The sequence below is a fragment of the Patiria miniata genome, unplaced genomic scaffold (genome assembly GCF_015706575.1).
Source record: "Patiria miniata isolate m_02_andy unplaced genomic scaffold, ASM1570657v1 HiC_scaffold_17, whole genome shotgun sequence".
In the NCBI taxonomy this organism is placed as follows: Eukaryota; Metazoa; Echinodermata; class Asteroidea; order Valvatida; family Asterinidae; genus Patiria; species Patiria miniata.
Window position 1 is genome coordinate 5,688,156 of NW_024037055.1, and position 22,288 is coordinate 5,710,443.

Below are 22,288 nucleotides of genomic sequence, written 5' to 3' on the forward strand. Positions count from 1 at the left end.
ACAAATTGTCTCAGAAAAGCATTTATTGTTGTCTGCTTTTATACACTTTTGTCAAGTTTTACGTTGAGATGTCTGTGTTTTTTTGTATGTCTATTTGTAAACAAAACTGTTATTGGTTTGAATACAATGTTGCAAACTATTATTTAAGTGCTAGGTCATATTCTTAAAATGTTGATGCAGAAGTTCAACTAAGAACGGCTTGAAACCAAGACTAGTATTCACTCAGATTTGTGTAAATAAACAACTCTATGCCTTTTGTGAATTATAATATCTGCCTAAATCTATCAAAATCCATCATTAAGTTTTGTAGGATTCCAATGGCAGTATTGGGTTTTGGTAGATTAACGTAGTTCTTCTACATCATGAACTAAGGCTAAGGCTTAGGGTCTCTGTGTTACTGCTGTGATGAATGTTCTTATTATTCAGCTGTAGCCATAGGCATAGCTTTAAATACACGTATCATTGTTACTCAGATGTCAGTGGCTATATGCATGTTGCATATATGGCAGTGTGGTATATAGACACAAAAAAGCACAATGTAAAAACAAAGGGTTTATTGTTAGCAAAACAAAGGGTGTATTGTTATTAAGTGTGCATTGTTACAACAGGTGCTAAGCTGCTGGAAAGAATGGGTATTGTGTGTTAAGACCGGAGAATAACGAAATAAATTTGGATGGGAAAATATCCAAATAAACAACTTCTGCCTGTCGAGTCTGATTCTGATAGTGTTGTCTTTTGGACTGAACGAAGTGTGCCACTTACCTTTTAAAGGGACGTTACTTCCTGGAATGTGCCCAATTGGGCTACAAAATGCGTTTTAAACAAAATTATATTAATTGAAAAAGAGTATTTAAAAAGTAGGATACAAACGTCAACACAACCATCCTTTAAAAACTGGGCGTTTCTGTGTTTATATTCTTGCGAGAACGAATTTTGGGGGTCCAAATGTTGACTCTCAACAATCGAGCTGCTGAGTGCTAGTCGTGAATCCTACGGCACATGTTCCACCAGTGTATGCATTCTGCGTAAGTGCAAGAAACGACATTTGTGTATTGGTGCTGTGTGTATTATGTGTCACACACAACGTGTACCAGGCGTACACGGCTGGAAATACGTATGCGTATGTCACAAAATGTCTGCCATGTCCACTGTAGACAACCGTTTTTATTCTTCTTTTCTCGGGAACGGGTAAGACATTAGGTTAATTTCCTTCTAACCAGTCCTTTGAAATAGGATAAGTAAACAATGGAAAACATCAAATTTTCGTGGATTTTAGGCTAATCATCCCTTTAATATCTTGTCAATATGGGACTCCCTTTGTGAGTTGGAAGATCAGCTTTGTGCATATTTTGCATATTATAACAGACATCATTTTCTTACATACTGCATGTAAGTACAGCAGTGCAAAAAGGCAAGGTGCCAGAAACTTCGACATTGTATTGCCAGTGCGCCTAACCTTTAGTCAACGCCCACGCGTCTTTACCCGGACACGTGACGCACCCCGGATGCTGGCACGTCAAAAGACTACCCCGCGAGCGGCGAACCGACTGTGGACGTGACCGGCGTGTGCGCGCGCACGTGACTGCGATACCAGCATGGCTTACAGCCATAACAGTGACGCAATACCACAATGCTCAAGCGACTGCGATGAACATGATATAGCCGCTTAAGGGGGTAGTCTTTTTACGTGCCAGCATCCGGGGCGCGTCACGTGTCCGGGTAAAGACGCGTGGGCCTTGACTTAAGGCTACAGTGCACGCTGCACTCATCTTAAGATGCAACAGGTTTGTGCATGCAATTCAGATGAATATTAGTTGTGCAAATTATGTGCAACAACACTGATGAACCATAACCCCAAGTGAGAATTTATAAAACAAACAAATTGCACCACAAAATGAAGCTGAAATCAGTTTTAAAACATATATATTTAATATTTCATGGACATTGTTTACAGACGTGGGTATCATGACGATCATGCTGCATCTTTCACAAAATAAATTTTGCAGGATACCTAATTTTCTGAAGCAAAATCCAAGAGTATTTTATCTGCCATCTACCTATTAAGTAGCAGACAATATATTGCCATGAGAATCGCAAAAAATACTGCTTCTTTATAAAATACTTCATTCTTATATTATTGTAATTTGAGGTTTTTTCACTTTGACTAACAAAAAAACGACCAGGAGATCCGATCATGTGATAATAAAGTTGACACAATATCTTAAACCAAATACTCCAACTTCAAATTTCTTACCCCAAAAAAGCCATGGGGTTCTATTTTCATCCCAATTCCTAGAGAAGTTTTGGGGTTCAAGATATGCATTACATGTATCTAGCGTGGCTGCAATTCTGCAAATGGAAAAAAAAAAGGTGGAAGTGTTTTGCAATTAAAGATATAGTCCATCATTTGTAATTTGTGCATTTTGTTCGTTTGAAGCAACAAAAGTGTTTAAAATCTAATGAAGGATACTGAACAACTAACCTGATGAAGTTTCAGCTCAGCTTCAGCTGTATATACCGAGAAAAACAGCATTCTAGGATCTCAATTTCAAATCAAAAGTTGCTGAATCATGTTTTGAATTGGGCCTGAATTCAGCGTCCGAAACACGTTCTCACTGAGCCGATTGCAGCTATACGCGATGTCGCGCATTGATCCGACGAATTATAGCAACCGCTCGTGCGTGTGCGTCGTGCCAATGCTTGCGCGCGCTTCGCCGAATAACAAAACGAACAACTAATTTAAATTTTCCTACGGTGTCTTAAGACGCACCGTTGGAAAGGCCTTCATTTGTTGATTACTTCGAAATGACAGCTTGCCAGAAAGACTAATTTCACAGGGAGTTTAGTCCACTTACTATCTGTCAACCAAGTATGTTTTTCATCAATAATTACGCCAGTTACTTTTCGGATGGCTGCAAATGATGGACTATAGCTTTAAACATTCTTAAATAAATTATCATAAAAACCAGGTATCAATTTCACACATCAACACCATTTTTTTAACCTAAACACTTGCTGCTTATTTGTCACAACACACAAACACCCTGTAGTATATTTTTTAAGTTATGTCCCGAAATGTCAAGACATCAAAAGTGGAATGCCACGTTATGACTTGTTTTCAACATCAAGCACAATTGTAGACTCTAAATATCGTTACAGCTAAAAATATAGATATTATATTTTTCAGCCCTTTATATTTTTCAGTGCTTTAATATTCAGTTTATATTTCAGGAAAGTGTCAATAAACTTTGAAACAATTCTCCAGACATATTGTCACCAACACCAAGAACCAACACTCAGTTGAGCGCGAGTGCCCGGCACGCGCGCATATTTTATAGAACCGCGTTATTTTTGTTTTCACGAACTAACACCCGGCACTGCATGCTTCACTCCGTACATTTTCGTTTTCACGAACTAACACTGATCTTCATTTCACCAGTAAAAAGGTTTTCAATTAAATTTTTGTGTTAGCCCACAAGTGCATGGATGTTTTAAACTTGTGGCAAATCTTCCAAAGCGTTTTCTCCGAATTGCATTTCCGCAACATGCTTGAAATTCAGTTCGTGAAAACCAAAATCATTCTTTTTCGTGTCAGTGTCCGATGTGCGCACACACACCCAGGTGTTAGTTTGAGAAACCAAAATAGTTGATTACGCGGTTTCACAAACTAACACCCACTAGCGCGCAAGTGTTAGTTCGTGAAAACGGTGATGATATGAATTACTTAGAGACTTTTTTGAGGGGGGGGGGGGTGACAGAGTCAAATTCTCTCCAAATTGCGTGTTAAAACCTTTCCTAGCCTAATTTGTTTCATTTTTATTGATGACTTAAATCCTAAAAGCATTCAAACTCTGACAGCATTGTGGTTCGGCACATAGCAAGAAATGCCGATACCCACCGAGCAGTGGAGGGCACACATACTGATCCGTAAAGACTTCAAAGGAGAGATTTGAACGTGCCTCAAATGATAGCTGCGGGAATTCATTCACTTATCAAAGAATTGACCTACCGCGGCAGAATCGCGTTAGAATCGCGTCAACGCAGCTTGTGAAATATTGTCCAATTACATGATATACAAATGGACGCAGAATGCGCAACATCTGAGACAAACAAAACTTAGTGTACAAAAACTCAATGAGGTTGTCTAAGGGGCGGGGCTAACTCGCAAACGGCGATAGGTCAACTACTCAAACTTGGCATTTTCTAGAGTGCATGGCAGCTCACCCTTCATAATATAACAGATACTGAAGATCTAGGTGATGACTTCGACTTCGGACACTTTCCTGAAAGGATGTATGAGTAATGCATATTATGGGATCTTACAAGCGTTAATTTAGTTTCGGTAGATTTAATTGCCAATTAGACACGGCCTACCAACATGCTTGATCTGTCGTTTGCGGCAGCGAGTCCCTTCTTAAGGTAACCCTCTCACAGAGGGATGTTGGCATGCTTCTTGTAAGGATTGCTCTTCTTTTTGGTTGCGAGGAGGTTCAAGTCCCGGCAAATCCTCCGTCTGGTCGTGCTGGGCTGGATGATGTCATCCACAAAACCTGCAGAAACAAAAAAGACAACATTCGCAATTTTGCAATTTTTTTTTTCTTGTAGAATGTGGCTCTCCATATCTCAGCCTACAGAAACAAAACTGGTGAAGATTTGTTGCAGCATGTGGCTGTCCATACCTCTGACAGCTGCAGGGAAGGGATTTGCAAACTTCTCAACGTATTCCCGTTCCCTCTCCACGACATCTTTCTGACCTCGGAAAATGATCTTCACTGCTCCCTGAACAAAATGAAGAGAAAAAGAAGACAACTTAAGTCAATCTACCTTCCCTATGCTAAAATTTGAAGGCATTTCTTAAACAGCAAAGTGAAAAACACCCATTTTTACATAGAAAGTTTCCATTTTGTTGAAAAAAAAAACACAGTTGAATTTTTGAGCTAAGTAAATATAATTCTATGACAATTCTACAATTCCACTTACCGCCGCGCCCATGACAGCTACCTCAGCAGTAGGCCAGGCATAGTTAGTATCACCTCGCAGATGCTTGGAACTCATTACGTCATACGCACCGCCATAGGCCTGGGATGAGAGCACACACAGAAAGTCAATCATTGCTAAACACACAGTCCAACATAGGCCTTGGCTAAGGAAACAGACAGATAGTCAATCATTGCTTAATAACACACAGACCAATATAGGCCTTGGATAAGGAAACAGACATATAGTCAATCATTGCGGAACACACAGACCAACACAGGCCTTGGATAAGGAAACAGACAGATAGCCAATCATTTCTAAACACACAGACCAACATAGGCCTTGGATAAGGAAACAGACAGATAGTCAATCATTTCTAAACACACAGACCAACATAGGCCTTGGATAAGGAAACAGACAGATAGTCAATCATTGCGGAACGCACAGACCAACACAGGCCTTGGATAAGGAAACAAACAGATAGTCAATCATTGCTAAACACACAGACAAACATAGCCCTTGGATAAGGAAACAGACATGTAGTTAATCATTCCTAAACATACAGACTAATACAGGCAAACACACAGAAAATCAATCATTGCTTAACACACAGACCATCACCGACAAATACAAAGATAGTCACTGATAGTTAAACAAAAAGAGCAACATAGGCCTTTGATAAGAAACAGACAGATTGTCAATCATTACTAAAAACAAAGATCACTATTGATAAACACACAGAAAGTCAATCATTGCTAAACAGACAGACATAGACCTAGGATATGTTACACAGAAAGTCAATCATTTCAATCCCTTTAGGTCCAACAAAAGGTATCCACTGTTCTTGTATATTCTTTACCTTTCTAGTAATACAATAGATAAATTATCCATAGATAAACACACAGAAAGTCAATCATTGCTAAACCGACAGACAGACATAGGATATAAAACACAGATAGTCAATCATTTCAATCCCTTTAGGTCCAACAAAGGTATCCACTGTGCTTGTAGTTTCTTTACCTTTCTAGTGATGATAGTTATCTTTGGGACAGTAGCCTCAGCGAATGCATACAGAAGTTTAGCTCCGTGTCTGATGATACCGCCATATTCCTGATGGGTACCGGGCAGGAATCCCGGCACGTCCACAAAGGTGACGAGAGGGATGTTGAACGCGTCGCAGAAACGCACAAACCGGGCTCCTTTGACGGACGCGTTGATGTCCAGGCAACCTAAATGAATATCAAGCATTGATGGGCTTAAGGAACAAATTGCGAACTTCCCTAGAGGAGAAACAGTTAATTTGTGTTTTGATGCAAAACAACATGATGATCAGAAAATCTACATCACGATATTGGCAATGGATGTGCTACAGCGCCCTCAGTTGGTGAAAAGTGACCTATTGACTGACCTGATGCGACCTTTGGTTGATTACCGACGATGCCGACGGTCCGACCGCCGACTCTGGCAAAACCAATCACCATGTTCTTAGCGTAAGCTGGCATAATCTCGAAGAAGTCACGATTGTCCACGATCTGGAAAATTAAAACATAAAAAGATCTTAACAACTTAGGAGCGCCATGGCCTAGCGGTTAAGAGCACCGCTCCGGGCTCATGCTCTGGTGTTTCAGAGGCAGCAGAGTGTGGGTTTCAGCCCGGGTCTGGACACTTGTGCCCTGGAGCAAGGCACTTAACCATTATTGCTTCGTCCTTTAGTACCAAGTATCTAAACGTGCCTATTATGAAATCCGACAGCTACAGCAATCAAATGTGTTCAGAACAACTAGTCCTGTTAGGACTTGTCTGCTCTAGGAATTCTGTGGGATAAGGAAGCACTTAAAGAATCCACTTGTTCGAAAGTAATAATCATTAGACGATGAATGTTACTTACAGCTCGAATGACGTCCAAAATGTCGTAGGGTTTGTTAGATTCTGGGGGTACAATGGTGTCCAAAACAGGAACCAGTCTGTCACTGTAACAAAAAATGAAATACAGACAAAAAAATTCATTTTTTACTCTTGTTGATGTTTTTGAGATTTTCAAGAAATTGGCAAAGGCAATTCGGTGTTTTTCATTAAAAATGAATACTGATGTTGCCTTTAACCTACCACCATATTATCCAGACTAGTCAGTAGGTAAAACCCTGGACTAGCAGTTCACTGGTCTGAGGTCCAAGTCAAATCATCTGTGCATAAACTAAAGTCGTTTTCCAAGAATGTGAACATAATGCACAAATTCCAAAAATATTATGTACTAGGAATATTAAACATTAAAGAGCAATAGTGTACGGATCTTTTTGGGAAAAGCAAACATGTCTTTGTTTATACTACTTACCCTGGGTCATCACATGCCCTAAGAGGGGCGGGGTCTTGATTACTGAGTGGGAGGTAGTTGTAGAGATCACGCAGTTTAGCCAACGCATCGATGTCATTCTCAAAGGCTCCGTGAGCGACGCCTGAACGATGGAATGAAGAGTGAAAGTGATAAGATAAAAACAAAAACAAACACCCCCCCCACAAAAAAAAAACAACTTTCTTTAAATGGAGGCAGGCTTTGGAGAAAGGGTCATGATTTAATAGTCTGTTAGTTTAATCACCCTGGCTCAATGTAATGCCATATTCTGCTGAAGGAATAACACCAATTCATCAAATATAGGGCCAACATTTGGACTTGTTTTCTTAAGTTCCACGAGTGTTTTTTTTGCAAATTGATTCTTGAGGCCGAGATGTACAGATTCAGTCAGGATGATCTGGACCCAAGTTCACCATTTTTTTGTGGCAAATAGAGTAAATTGAGAGAAAAAAAACCGAGTGTTTCATATGAATGGTTATTACCTTGTCTTCTGCAGGAATTTAGAATTTTTCAAATTAGCGGCAGTAGTGAGGAGTTATGCCATTTTCATTGAAACAGCTAATTTTCCAGTCTGCACACGGAATCGGTTTTGCCTTTCTTTTTTTTTTTAAATGTTTTGCCTTTTTTTTTTTTTTAAATGTGTCAATAACTTTAAGTGATTCAATCTCCATGACTAGATTTTTATTTATTACACTGCTTCACATCAGTACGCGATTTCAATAAATTTGTTGAACCATGGAACTGTGGTCAGAGTGTTTTTTTTAGCGTGTGTTCTGTGCTAGCGCTTTTCTTCAAAATGGTACAATGGATACACATGAAACTTTCACCAAGAATGTCCAAAATACCAGCCTACTACATATCTCATTTGCACTTGTTTTGATAATTGCTACATATTTTTTTAACATTTTCTTTCATTTGGGTCCAGATCATTCTGACTCACCCTGTAACCATGGCTATGGATGAACCTGAGACTTGGGAAATGGCCCTAGACACAAGGAAACAATAATGAGATGCTAATTAGTTGATAAATATTCACCAGATATAGTTGTATGAGTCTTGGCTCCTCCTAGTTCCTCATATGTCACATCCTCCTGGGTCACAGCCTGCAGAAAAAAAAATAACTTAAGTTTCCTTCAAATGTACTTTTTTTTTTTACATTCCTTTTGGACAATAAAAGGTATATAAATATATATAGTTTTGTTTCCAAATCAGTGATGTACTTTGCAAAGTTTCGTTAAAGCAGACACATTGATTAGGTGCATAAACAGACAGATTGAGACAGACAGACAAACACACTCGTAAAATAAAACAGTCACATGGTCAAACAGCCTACCAAAACATCCAGAAACCAACCTTTCAATTTCAGAGAGTCTATCTTACCTTGACTACGTCAGGTCCGGTGATGAAGAGAAATGATGTGTCCTGAAAAGATAGCAAACCCTAGCTCAATGTTAAATTCAAAACAAAGGTAAGAATTCAAATATTAACAAAATGGACCAAAAGTAAACAGCAAAAAAGTAAATAACAGCCTTTAGTAATTAGATGATGGCAAGTATCATGCCTGGCGTTTTCCTACCTTGACCATGAAGGTAAAGTCAGTCAGGGCTGGGGAGTACACAGCACCACCTGGAAAAAAAATGAGACAGGAAATGTCAAATAATGACCGCTAGTAATGGACAGCGGAGAGACGGAGTGGGGGGGGGGGGATGTCCCCCTCCCCTAATAATTTTTGGGCGAGGGACGTCATTGGCGATGTCTCCCCCCCCCCCCCCCCTAATAATTTATCCCACTACATGTAGATTTTACGACAACGTACCAAAATTTTTCGCATTGTTCTCCCAAAATGGTTTTAATAACTTTAAGATATTGCTTGTTCACCATCTTTATCACGAAAATTACACATTAGGCTAAAAAAAAAAAGTCTCCGGTTTCTGGTATGGAGCTTGCCCAAAAAGTGGTGCGGCGACGCGGCTTTTTTTTTTTTTTTTACCTGATTTTTTTGCTTCAAATGTCGGCTGATGACTGCAAATTGTGCCCGACTAAACTTAGTGCAAATATATGGGAGTCCAGAGAGGCCACATCAAGCTTATTCTCAACATAACCCAATCTAAAAACACGTTAAAATTGTGCAGCAGCAGGATTCCAGTCAAACCAGTGAGTTTGGCGGTTTTGAGACATCATCTTTCATTGAAAAAAAAACTTTTTCATTTGCCGACTCGCATGGCTACGGCGACGCGCGCGCATACCAGAAACCGGAGATTTTTTTTTTTGGCCTTATGAAAAATGGGTGAAAGTTGCGCATGTGTAGATGTTACATCCACATATGTCTAATGTGTGAATGCAGCACCTTGAGAACTAATACTGGTGGATATGTGCACTTTATATACATGTATACACATATTGCTATTATCATTATTATTATACATGCATCTTCGTACAGCGCCCCGTCCTGCTCTCTCTCCCCCCCCCCCCCACCAATGTTACCAAGAAATTGCCACCAATGCCACAAGGGAACACAGACTCTTTGTGTCTAGTTTACAGAAACTATGGCAACTCGAGGTAACTTATGGCAACTGATCGTTACCATGGCTACTGCCAGTTGCCATGACAACTCACCTGCACACGGCCCCATGATGAGTGAGATTTGGGGGACGACTCCAGATGCCATGACGTTTCTCTGCGACAAATACAAAAGAGAAATAATTGGTTCTTGGAATTTTTTGAAGGTGGGCGGGTGGGGTCTGATCTTAAGTTGAGATTTTGAAAGGGGTTTCTTTTTTTTAACTGGTGGGGTGCCACGCGAATGGTTGGAGTCGTCATGTTTGTGGTTTCGAAATGCATATTCATATTGCACGCATTTGTGACATCGACAGTTAAAGGGTTATATACTAAAGTAAACTTTGACAAAATTGGTGAAGCAACTTTGCAACTTTTATCCAGACACCGTCTATGGAAATTTGAACAAAACTGGGAGTTGGGATCGTCCCCCACGCGAATGGGTGCCACGCAAATGGTTGGAGTCGTCATGTTTGTGGTTTCGCCATGCATATATTCATATCGCACGAATTTGTACAATCGATGGTTAAAGGGTTATATACTGATGTAAACTTTGACCTCAATTTGCATGTTGACCCCAACATGCAAAATTGGTGAAGCAATTTGTAACTTTTGTCCAGACACCATCTTTGGAAATTTGAACAAAACTGGGAGTTGGGATCGTCCCTCCCGCGTTATTTTTTTTCCTAGGAGGGTTAGGGGCAATGTCATGAATAATTCAGTTTTTCCTTTGAATCATTGCAAGACTTAGGTTCTCGTTCTATTTAACCCTTAATTTAAAATTATCTCAGTGATAAATTTGGAGAAGAAAAATAGCTGATGAAAATGAGCAGCGACGACGTGGATTCGAACCAGGGATCTTTGTGTCCATAGCTCATCTCGCTATCCACTAGGCTACTGTGTGGTAGCTCGACGACAACCGTTCTTTAAAATGCTTTAATGTATTGTAACTAGTTGAGTAACTAATAACAATGCTGTTGATGTCATTGTCCGTTCTCATGGATAAACATGAATTATTCATGACATTGCCCCTAACCCTCCTAGGAATAAAAATTACGCGTCCCTCCCTCCCCCCACCCCCTTTCCCTCTGAGTTCTATTGTTATGCACTGCATAAACGGGTGCCACAAAAATTAATGTGATTATATCATATATTTCCTACCTGGAAGATGTCCGCATATCCAGCCAGTGAATCCACCCCTTCTTGGATCCGAGCCCCGCCCGAATCGTTCAATCCGATCACAGGTGCCCCAATCTCCATTGCTTGATCCATGATCTTACAGATCTTACGGGCGTTAGCGCTGGACAGACTACCACCGTGCACGGTGAAATCCTGGCTGAACAAGTAGGCAACGCGTCCGTTGATTAAACCGTGTCCAGTGATGACACCGTCACCTGGAAACTGAAACGATGAACAAGAAAAGTTAGGAAGCTTTTGTTTCAAACCAGAAAGAAAACGTCATAAAAACATTTAAGAATCATTAAAGAGGTTGTGGAATGCTCCAAGACATTTCCGTCATTTTTCGGGTATATGTAGCCTAAGGTGTGATGAAATAAAAACGACTATTGTGTCAGTCATGAAATGAGTACAAAAGGTACTTTTGAGAGATATTTTTCAGGTCCTGTTTCGACCCGAACGTGCAATTTGTGTAAAAGTTGTCGTTGGGGGCAGCAAACAAAACATAGTAAATCGTGACGTAATAAACAGGACTCCCAATGCAGCGTAGTATAATGCAACTTATAAGGTTCTATTTCAATATGTCCCAGGATGTTTTGAACTTGGTGCCACCGATATGTTACTAGTACCTGTTTGCTTTCTTCATCCATTCCAAAGTCAGTACAGCTGTGCTCTGCAAACATGTCAAACTCAACGAAGGAGCCTGGATCCAACAGCAGATTGACGCGCTCACGGGCCGTCAACTTACCCTGAAATAACAAAACCAAATGTTGCTGCTTGAACGATGGTGGTAATTTAGTACATTACAATGTAGGCCTACTTGTCTACGCGTCAAAGAGGGGGCTGTAAGATCTCTCCGGCTTAATATCGTTTACCAGAAGAAATCCGCATCTGGTAATATATCCACTATCTATTAATTTTATGAATGTTCGCGTTGGGGCACTAGTCATGCTAGTACGACCAACCAATGAGTCAAAATTTGAAGGAAAAAAAAGGAGTTCTATTTCTAGCGCCCCAGTTTATACTGGGTCTAGGTTTTACTATAAATTATTAAATGTTTTGTTGAATTCTATAATTATTTGATATCATGATTACGATACATTTTACTATTCTGTTCAGCTTTACTATTCACCTCCCCCCCCCCATGCAAGCATGGTAAAAATTAAAATAACAAAATGACAACAATGAACAAACAATGAAACAAAAATTATAAAAATAAAACAAAAAATTAAAATTAATACTAACTAACTTAAAAATAATCTGCACAGGCCAACAGACTTTGCATTTTTAATGAGGACTTTGTCATTTGCAGCACTTTAAACCATAGTCTGAGAAGGAGCTGGGCCTACCCGTTTACCGCACGTATTACCACAGCCTGCTCAGGAAGCCTAACTTCATGAACTTCCCAACCCATAATTTCCTTACCCGTTTGTGTTGGGCTTCTATCCGTTTCGGTCCGCCTCCTTCCATGGCTTTTTGTCTTTTCTGGTCAATCTTCTTCTGGACGTCAGCGAGCACGGCCATGGTGCATGGTCTCGTCTGCATCTTGAGAGCCACGAATGGGCGCAGATACGACCCATTTCTGCAGAAAACGTTGGCAAATTTGGACCCCATTTTCCCCAGTCGAAACTCGAATGTTTGTGCGATTCTGCACGTAAGACAGTACCAGACTAGCATCAGCAACAATAGTAAAGTCGAAGATGTAGTCTGGGTGTTTTCTTTAGGGTAACTGTGGAGCGCCCTCTATTGGATCTTTCCCCCAAAAATGCCCGTGGCGAAATAAATTTGCCCGAGTTAATTCATAAATGGCGCCCTCTGTTGCCCACATTCATCCTTTAATAATGTGGCTCGATATCATTACCTCCAGCTATTAATCAACAATTACCAATCGATAATGTACTTTACATTTAATTATGATAATGTTAAATATAGTTGAATAAAATGAATTATGTTAATGTCAAATATAGTTACCAACGAAGAAGTAATAATTGTTCAACTTCTCGTTTTTGTCTCTTAATAGCCGCTCCAGGCCAAGGTAGCTGTTTTGTTTTGTCGGTACTGATCATAATTATGGATCGACTATTTATTGTTCAAATCACCCGCATGGACAGTGGCACTTTCTTTCTATAGGAAATCCTACGGTCACGTACACACGAGTGGATATGGTATAAACTGACACCAGGAAAAACTTAGGCTTGAAGGCCATACACGGAAAAAATCTTGTCGGTCAAAAAAAAAAAAAAAAAAACACCCAAGAGTGTCGTGTAATATACACTCGTTAAGTTGTTTACTGCTAAAATATAGCTTCGTGAACTCTTGCATTCGCAGATCCTTCCAGTTTGGAACATAGTGTCAAACCTCATTTCCGTAACCATTGGCAACCGTAGGAGTACTCATTTTACACCAGGTGACGCTTCACGGCCCCGTTGTTTTTTTTATCTTCAGACCAGTCAGACGTCACAGTGACGTATTTCATCAAGCGATGCTTGGCGACAAGCCAGCAGGAAGATGATATAATGTTCGGTTTTGCTAGTGTGTAAATGGCAGAATATGTATATTATAATGAGCAATTAATGAGGTACTGGGTTCATATTTAGAAGTATACTACGCGGCGCCTTCTGAATACGAACACGTACGACGGGTTTTGACAAATTTCATTGAGATTCATTTATATCAATATTAAAATCGTGTCACCACGCTGTGAAGTACAAGCCGTGGGCCTGGGCAACTTTTACATTGAAAATTAACCTTTATGGTGCATTGTTGTTCGCTGACAGCGGTTATTATTTTTTTTATATTAATGTTACAATTTCTATCATTATAAGGAAAAAGAAGTGATAGAATAAATGCTGGTTAATGTAAGCCCTAGTTTATTTTTAAACATATTTACATTGTGTTTTTTGTGGTTTAAGTAAAACCAGTTTATCTAACCGCCAAGGCGAACAACCAGAGAGGAAAAATCATAAAGTGGCCTAGATTTTTTTTTAAATACTTTGGGCAAGCTGTCATAGCTATTAATAAAAGTGATATCATGGAAACAAACTCGACTAATAATCTCGCCGGAAGCTGCGGGCCAACAAATATGTGTCGATGCATGTGTGACGTGATTGTGCCATGTAATTTCTGGAATGGGTAGTATTTTCAGCACAAACATCAGTTTTTGACCTATAGTGACCCAATTTTCCACGTCTTCATAATTGGTTGGCGGTCAGCGGGAGACCCATAAAGTGAACGACAGAGGGCCTGGGCCTAAGGGGTTGATATATACCCGAGCCTGAGGGACAAGGTGATTTATAGCCATGCAAGGCTGTTGCTGACGTTTGTTACTAACTAACCAACCAACCAACCAACCGACTCACAGAGAAACTTGAGGATTAGTTCAACTGCTTGTTCCGCAGCTAGGGCGAAATATCAGTAAGTGCATGCGCAGCCGTCACGGTAGCTCGGGCAACGTGCCTGGTTACTGGTTTATCAAGATAATACACTGGTTAAATCTTGCTGTTGATATCACTGGTCGATCTTGGTGACAATGACGTAATAAACACTGATGACAGTGGTGATCGAGGTTGTGGTGATGAAATGATTTCCACCATAAATGGTGAGGATTCTTCCACCATTGGCGAGGACGGCGAGTGGTGAAACTTAATTGGCTATATTGTGAGGTGATGTCATCATACGTACGGCAATGAATAACGTTGGCGATGGAAAGGGGTGGTGATACATTAATGTTGATGATTGCATGTCTGGATGGTGAAAACATGATGAAAATAACGATTTAAGTTCTAGCAGGTAGCCCCATGATTCTAAGTGCGAAAATTATGAAAGTGGCGTCACCGTTTCACGCACGACGAATTTAAGGGGCGACGGTTTGCCAATTGACCGTCACTGATATACGATGTTGATTGTCACAAACAAGCCAAACAATAACACAAATAATTTCAGCTTTAAACAGTATTCAATATTCAAAGCAGCAAGTCACACCCAATTTTCCTGCCATAAATAATGTGGCTGGCCCTGGTCAAGGCCGCAAAACCAGCCATCCAACGCCACTCACGCGACCCGTCTAATAATAAAACAGCACTTGTGATTTTCTCTTGAATGACCTCTTTGATCAAGTAGCCTGGCTCCAGAACCGCACGTACACGCATAACTAACGGCCGGAAACCAGACCGAGTCCGCACCTTTTTGGTGCACTCAGAAGTGCCGGAGACCAGTGTGTGATGTGTCTATGGGATTTCGTTGACTGGTAACCAGCCAGCGTACGGAAGGTCGCAGCTGCGTGACGTAAGCAGTGGCCAGTAAACATCGATCGTCGTTGATCAATGTAGTAATAATTTGTGAATGGAATTCGTTCTTCGATGGAATCGTGAGTTTGTTCTCGCCAAAAAGGCCGTCTGGCGGACCGATTCCGGCGTTGATCTTGTAGCTGGGGAAAGCAAGATGAACGCCACGACTCTCTACGTCTCTACGTGTCGGTATATCCTTCAGGCCGAACATAATGACCCGAATACTTGGAGCGATTTGTACCGACGACTGCCGTATTTGCGACAGTCGCTTTCCTGCTGTGTGTGCGCAGGCCTGCTCAAGGATCCGATGGGCCCGTCCAACTCGACCTGCCAACACTTCGTCTGCCGTGGCTGCCTGGGCGGTAAAATGCTCCTCAAGCCCTCCTGTAGTTGGTGTAAAGACTACAGCATGTTTGCGGAGGTGAAACAGTTACAGATTTTACTGTCTTGTTACAAAAAGCTGTGCGAGTACATCGCTGACACACCGATTGCGCGGAATCTGGTCGGTGCAAACGGCGGAACGAGCAACCACAGCTCCGGTTTATCGATTTTGCAAGAAGGCATGGCAATCAACGACAGCCATTACGAACGCAGTAGGTCGCAGGATATCTCAGGGTTTAATATAGTGGAGTACCTGGCCAAAGCGAGCATGAACTCGAGCTCGGGAGCCGGGGGTAAATCGGTGCAGAACGGTCACGACGGTCACGCCTCGGGGGCGGTAACGCCGCACCACGGTCACCCGGAAGTCAGCAGGAATGCACAGGGCGTTCTCAACCACACAGAAGCACTGAACGGCAGTGAAGCGGAACCGTATGTATCAATTGATGGCAGTGTGGATGAATACTCAGTCACCATCACCCCGAACTCGGACAATAGCGCCTCGCCCAAGATTAAAATCAAGAGGAACAAGCGACTGGAGCTGGGGCATCACTCACAGCCTAAGTCCAACCTCCATGGATTGAGCATTGCAAAGGTCAAGCGGAAGTACCAGCGGAGGTCGAAGAACCTCCTCCTCGCGTCCAACGGACTGGTGGATCTACACTCCTTATCCAACACGCCTAGAAAACTCGTCATTTCGGGTCACCGAGCGAAACTCTTGAAGGCGGGTCGCAAGCTGGAGATTAAAGAAGGATGTCGATGTGGTACGGGGAGCAAGTACCCTGGCCTCAACACGTGTCAGGGTCATCGCTGCCCTTGCTTTGTGTCAGAGGTGCCCTGTACCAAATGCCGCTGTAAGGGTTGTCGGAATCCTCTCAAATCTTCAGAAGTCGGGGATTAAGCCAACGCAAATAGCCTCCGTGTGCCTAGCAGTGGTCATCCTCTTTTATTTATTATCTTGGTTAGCCTCAGGTGATGGGGCACTGATTTGAATTCCGTGCCTCATCCGATGTTTGGTTGCTATAGAAATGAATGAAGGATGTGGCTGTTGTCCGGTACTTTGAGATGCGAACAGAGCAATGAAGTAATTCTTGATAAAAAGATAATTGGAAAAATGTTGGGGGAAAGAAAGGTAGCTTTCTAGATGATTTTCAGAGTTGTCAACCTTTTTTTTGTCAAAAAGCTTACAAATTCTGCTATATGAGTAAAATCTTTTAAAACCATAGGATCAGAATATAACAATTTCTTTCCCCTATGTTGTATCACAACTCTAGATCAGCACCTGATAACTAAACTTGGAAAAATGGCTAACAATAACATTGCACAAAACACAACAACATTTTATGTTGGGCAGTTTTAGTTGTTTAATTTTCTATTGCTGATGTCAACCCTTGTTTTAGTCTTAAAATGGCAATTTAAAACTCTGAAAATTAACACATGGCCAAATTGCCCACAACTAGATTTTCAGTTAGTCTTATGTTAGATAAATACTAAATAAATTAAAAAAAAAAAGCAAATTTTGTACACAACTTGAAAGTCCTTTAACATTTGTTAAAATATAATCTACTACGTACGGGTAAACCTTTTAAGTTATTCTAGTTACATTTGGTGTATGTTAATAATGCTTTTATTTTAATTTGTATCATTTGCAAATAATTTCTAGAATCTTTATAGATGAAGTCATTGTCTGTTGTGATCATTTAAAAGAAAACAATGTTAAACTACTTTGCTCACGCAGATCAAGTTAAACAAATTTTATTTGTCCAATTTTGTATTTTACTAGTCCTGAAAAAAAAATGCTTAACAAACTTGCAGTGTGTCCTTTCAAAAGTGTAGGCCTACATTCAACCTCGTTTCCATGGTTATGTATGTTGGGGGGAAAAAAGTTTACAAAAATATGTATTGATTGAACTTCATACTGGTACTCTGGTACCGTAGCTGGTAACCCACCACCAATCATGTGCACATGATAGGTGCTCTTGTGAGGCACAATCAAAATTTTGCTTTTACCCCCGCCCTGCAAACAGGACGCTGGGAAGGGCTAATCTCTTTGAGCTCTCATTGGATAGATTTTGCGTGACCTGTGACATAGAATGCAGCGCACAAACTCGCTACAGCTGTTTATCATACGTAGCACGTGCTAGCTGCATGCGAAGGTCATGATAAGTTACCCAGAATGCCATCCGTACTTCCTTCACAAGATTCCGTGAAGTGGATTAGCCCTTCCCAGTGCCCTGTTTGCAGGGCGGGGGTACGAGCGAAAATCAAATTATGGTAAAGAAAAATACACAACATGGAATCATACACCATGGAAACGAGGTTGACTTTTACTAAATTTTGTAGAAATTGTCAGATTGTCACCTGATGGAGATTTGAAACACGACCAGTTAAACTTATGCCGAATTTTGCGTTCCAAGAACTGCCTTTGTTATATTTGTTTTTGTTTTGGCCGAAATGGAGGTCGATTTTAAAATTGTATTTGCTTTGCATTGTGGGAAGGGCGCAAATGTGATGACGCTATCGTTACAGCTGGAATGTGACATTCATACACATTTCATTGTTTTCCTTTTTATTTGAATGAACTTTCATATGCAAATCGTCACTGTGAGGACAAGGTCAATGACTCGAAACTGAAATATAAACATCCGTTTTCCTTGTTTCACTTTTTGTTTAACTTTTCAACATCCGCCTATTCAAATCTTTGAAAAGTCAAACGTTGATGATTGGAGCTCAAAAGGACTCAATTGTGAATTTTTAGATCGAATTTTCATTTTCCAAATCGTGTATTATGTGCTGTTATAATACCAGAAATGTCGTAAATGTTCTTTATTTTGTAAGAAAACTTATTTCTTTAGCTGTAGAAGTTATCACAGTTATTTCTACCAAAAAAAAAAAAAAATCTGAGCAAATCTTCTGTTTCTTGGTGTATATAGAGTTGTATAATTAGGGGCAGAAGGGAGCGTATATTAATTATATTCACCCTATAAACTAAAGTGTACAAAATACTTTGAGGCAGAAATCTAATGCATACAGCTAAAAATTCATGAGATTTCTTCATTGTACAAAAACAAACAGATTCTGGTGTAAAACAGTGATGGCTTAAAATTAAAGATTAAGATTCAGAAGCCGTAAAAACTCATCACATAAAAGTTGTTTTCGTGAATTCTTTGGCTCGGATTGTTTTGTGTTTTTCCACTCATATTAAAGGGGATATACATCATTTGCAAACATCAAAAAAAAAAAACTACCAACTTAATGTGAAATACCTTCCTGGACTTTTAGTGAATGACAGTCTAAAGCATCCTGTAAAAATCATGGCACCTGATGTGCCGTCATTTTCAAGAAAAAATTGTATTTTTTTATCCATTTCCAACCCGACCAGTGTTGGAAAAAACTGGCTCTCTTCAAATACTGCCCCCAAATTACCATTATTTAGTTAGGTTGCATTTGTTTGCAATCGATTACACACCTATGAACGGGTACAAGCCGGATAGACTGTTTCCCCAACCGTACAATTCCCTGACGTCTATAAATTGCTCTGTTTCATCTTAAGTGGGGTCAGGGAACCAGACTACAGGGACATAGTTGTTTTTCTTGGTTTTTCCAGCATCTACGAACACAAAACTTCAAGCAAGTCAGTGTAACAATATTTCCTATGAAATACTAACCCCTAAATTCATCCATTTCTGAAAATTACAGCAAAAGCAAATGTATATTCCCTTTAAATTTTGACTCGCGATTTCCCATAAGATAGCCCTATCTGTTTTCCCCCCAAACGCCGATATTTTTTTTGAACCAAATAAGGAAGTCATTATCTCGACTTGGTCTCCCCAAGGCATCGTCTTGCGTCATTTGATATGGGGGAGAGAAAAAAAATTAGCCCCTAACTCCTTTTTGGTGTCTATAAGTGTTGTCATGGTTACATTTACGTTCATGCTTAAATGGTCATCATCGGGCATTTTGTGAGGCAATTTACTCCGTTGTCTAGGTTTTTTGATTCGATAATTCAAGGATCGTGCGGCCCGCTCAATGGCACGAGCGAACGAGACGGATATAATAATCCATCATTTAATTGATTCACAAAAAGCCGTTTCACATCTCACGGTGACTCGCGTTCAGTTGGCAATTTCATTAAAATTTTATCTTTTAGAAAAGATATGGAAGGCATTTCAAGGATAATTTAATACACACGGCGACTACAGTGTGTTTTTTTATTTAAAGAAAAATAAGCCAGGAAATAAAATCCCCCCCCCCAAAAAATCTAATAATAATAATCATAATTAATTAACTAATTAAATATAAATGAACGTATAAAATAGGTTTTAAGAAAAGTATGTTAACTACCGTTTTCTAATATGGTTCCATTTTTCCATATACCACAGACTTCACAGGCTTTCTTGTATAATCTTTATTTTTAGCGACAAAATTTATTGATCGGCAAAGTCATAAAACAAACACCGAAGTGTATTCGATAACGAGTAAATAGACAGCTTATATTTGAAGAGAAAAAACCACTAATCCAGCAAACTATATTCATTAATTCCCAAGTGTGTTTCTATATATTCATTTTCTGAAGATAATAGGAGAAACGTGGCGCCAATAATACAGCGATTGTCAAGGACTAAAGGCTCTAAACCCCATTTCAGGCATTCGATATAAAAACACTTGAACCTGTCAGATATCAATACATGTACATGTATTTCCATAACCAGTGCAAAGTACGCGAGATTTGTCGAATACCAAGCCAACACTGGAATGCCCGACCATTTTATATGCATAATATGCCTCGTAGAAATCGCGAATCCAGGTCGTACAGGTCAATTATTTCTATATTTATCAGTAAAAAAAAACAGAAGCACTTCTTAGAATTCCGCGGACTTTGAATAAAACAGCATTTCAATGTCAGAGATGATTGGGTGCTTGGTGACAATGAGATCATTTGAATTTAAACCAAATTTTTTTTTATGCAATTCAGTACTTTATGAAACAGATTGCATAATATGGGTTTCATATGCATATACGAATTAATAACTATTAATTCGTATGAATATGGGGGGGGGGGAGGGAACACGACAATCACTCGGCAAAAGTAATTAGACAAAAGCAACGTTAGTTGCTACGCGAAGTGCAAATTTCGTAGAAGTTTCGATCGTTCATCATCTTCTAAGAAGAGAATTGGATACGAGTAAAGTGGTGATCGGCTGGGTACGCTCGGTCACAGGGCGATATGCTACGGTTATAAGATGGATTTATGCGTGAGATCGATAAGGTCTGTACGACAAACTGGCATTTGAAACTGCACTCAACTAGCTCTTTTTATACTTTTTGTTTGAATAAAATCCCGAGTGGCTTCAGAGAGTAAATCTATATATCCGATGACCTAACCCTCAGATAATTTGGCCATGAAACACCTTTCAAGTATCCTCAGTCATTCCCAAGAAAAAAATATCTGATAATCGTTTTTTTTTTTTAGTACTACAGGACATGATACTGGAGACTATAGTTGAACTGGCCAACACGAAATGATAAAAACCTGGTTTTCCTATGATAATGAGTGCTGATCAAGGAGACACTAATAAATTATTCTCACAAGATGGCAACTTAAGCGATCACAACCCTTACCGATTTATTCAACTAAGATCAAAAACAGACCAATATAGCAAATTCATAAATGGGCTTCAAGGAAAAGGTAATTAATGGTAACCAAACTGAATTAAGGGTATCGAACCCGAATCTTATGAGGTCTTTTCTGGCTGTACGTTTTAGCCTGCTCACGGCCGGCTGTTAAAGCGACGAGCAGTCGATATGCGATTCTCGGTAATAAATCTGCCGTATGGTATCTCGGCATCAATAACCAGACGCATCGTGCAATGGGTAAATCATGACAAACAAACCCGTCGACTAGGGCGGGTGTGAACAAAATACGCCTGCTGACAAAAATGACAAGCTAAAGAAAACATTTGGAACATTTTCTGGATAAATGCAAGCCAGGTTTGCATGGTGGAAACATGGTGAAAAATTACTCTAATTTTACAATTTTGAAATTCTTTGAAAAAAAAAAAAAGAATCACTTTTTCTGACACTCAAGTGAAAACTCGGTCTTTTCGATAAATAGTTTTTTTCTAAATCGCCTCGCCCCTAGTTTTAGAGGGATGAAGTGAATTTGTACACGAAAAATAATTTTGTTTTTACATTTGGAAATAAGACAGTAAAGTTGTTTTTTTCGGGGTGGGTCGTGAGTTTTATTCTATTCTTTTGGAAGGAAAGCGATAAATTTAATCGATTATTTCTGCGTATAAATTGGTCTGAAAAGGGACATTTTCAGATTCATATTTTTTTTGCAGATGATTGTAAGGTCTTTAGAATGCCATTCTATTTTAGAATGCAGGTCGAAATCTCTTCAATCAATTTATTCTGTTCACTTTCCGATGACTAATCCTCCAGTTTTGAGTGCGGTGTTTGTCTGCGCACGGACCGTGTGCCCAGGGTTGCTGAGTAGTGATCGGAAAATTAAAAACGCGCCATCTGGAAAAAAAGAAGAAGCTAATTAACCTTAGGGAGTAAC

At 39.9% G+C, this 22,288-nt stretch overlaps 2 protein-coding genes across 4 annotated transcripts; one reads left to right on the plus strand and one right to left on the minus strand.

Moving 5' to 3' along the window:
- Nucleotides 1–1,906: 1,906 nt before the first annotated feature.
- On the minus strand, nt 1,907–12,783 carry LOC119723620 (propionyl-CoA carboxylase beta chain, mitochondrial-like). Of its 3 annotated transcripts, XR_005270559.1 has the most exons (16): nt 12,485–12,783; nt 11,689–11,808; nt 11,045–11,284; nt 9,944–10,004; nt 8,904–8,953; nt 8,708–8,749; nt 8,364–8,430; nt 7,310–7,430; nt 6,866–6,947; nt 6,386–6,509; nt 5,998–6,206; nt 4,981–5,079; nt 4,680–4,779; nt 4,375–4,550; nt 2,483–2,508; nt 1,907–2,349 (listed from the first exon to the last, which is right to left on the minus strand). XR_005270559.1 is itself a non-coding variant. In XM_038194365.1 (14 exons), exons 1-14 carry the CDS (start codon nt 12,734–12,736, stop codon nt 4,429–4,431), a joined length of 1,689 nt encoding a protein of 562 aa, XP_038050293.1. In that variant the 5' UTR covers nt 12,737–12,783; the 3' UTR covers nt 3,556–4,428. The 3 variants fall into 3 exon arrangements, 1 of the variants encoding a protein (XP_038050293.1); XR_005270558.1 differs by lacking the exon at nt 2,483–2,508; XM_038194365.1 differs by lacking the exons at nt 1,907–2,349; nt 2,483–2,508 and having other exon boundaries at nt 3,556–4,550.
- A 1,538-nt stretch (nt 12,784–14,321) lies between these two features.
- Nucleotides 14,322–18,872, plus strand: LOC119723622 (E3 ubiquitin-protein ligase MSL2-like). The gene has a single exon (XM_038194367.1). It carries the CDS (start codon nt 15,401–15,403, stop codon nt 16,622–16,624), a length of 1,224 nt encoding a protein of 407 aa, XP_038050295.1. The 5' UTR covers nt 14,322–15,400; the 3' UTR covers nt 16,625–18,872.
- Nucleotides 18,873–22,288: the final 3,416 nt, after the last annotated feature.

Excerpts from the sequence above, each read along its gene's own strand:
- LOC119723620 (XM_038194365.1), bottom strand. The coding sequence starts at position 12,736 with ATGCTAGTCTGGTACTGTCTTACGTGCAGAATCGCACAAACATTCGAG. Across the intron at positions 10,005-11,044 it reads GATATGCGGACATCTTCCAG|AGAAACGTCATGGCATCTGG; the intron begins GTAGGAAATATA and ends TATTTGTCGCAG. Across the intron at positions 6,510-6,865 it reads TTTTGGACGTCATTCGAGCT|ATCGTGGACAATCGTGACTT; the intron begins GTAAGTAACATT and ends TTAATTTTCCAG.
- LOC119723622 (XM_038194367.1), top strand. The coding sequence starts at position 15,401 with ATGGAATTCGTTCTTCGATGGAATCGTGAGTTTGTTCTCGCCAAAAAG.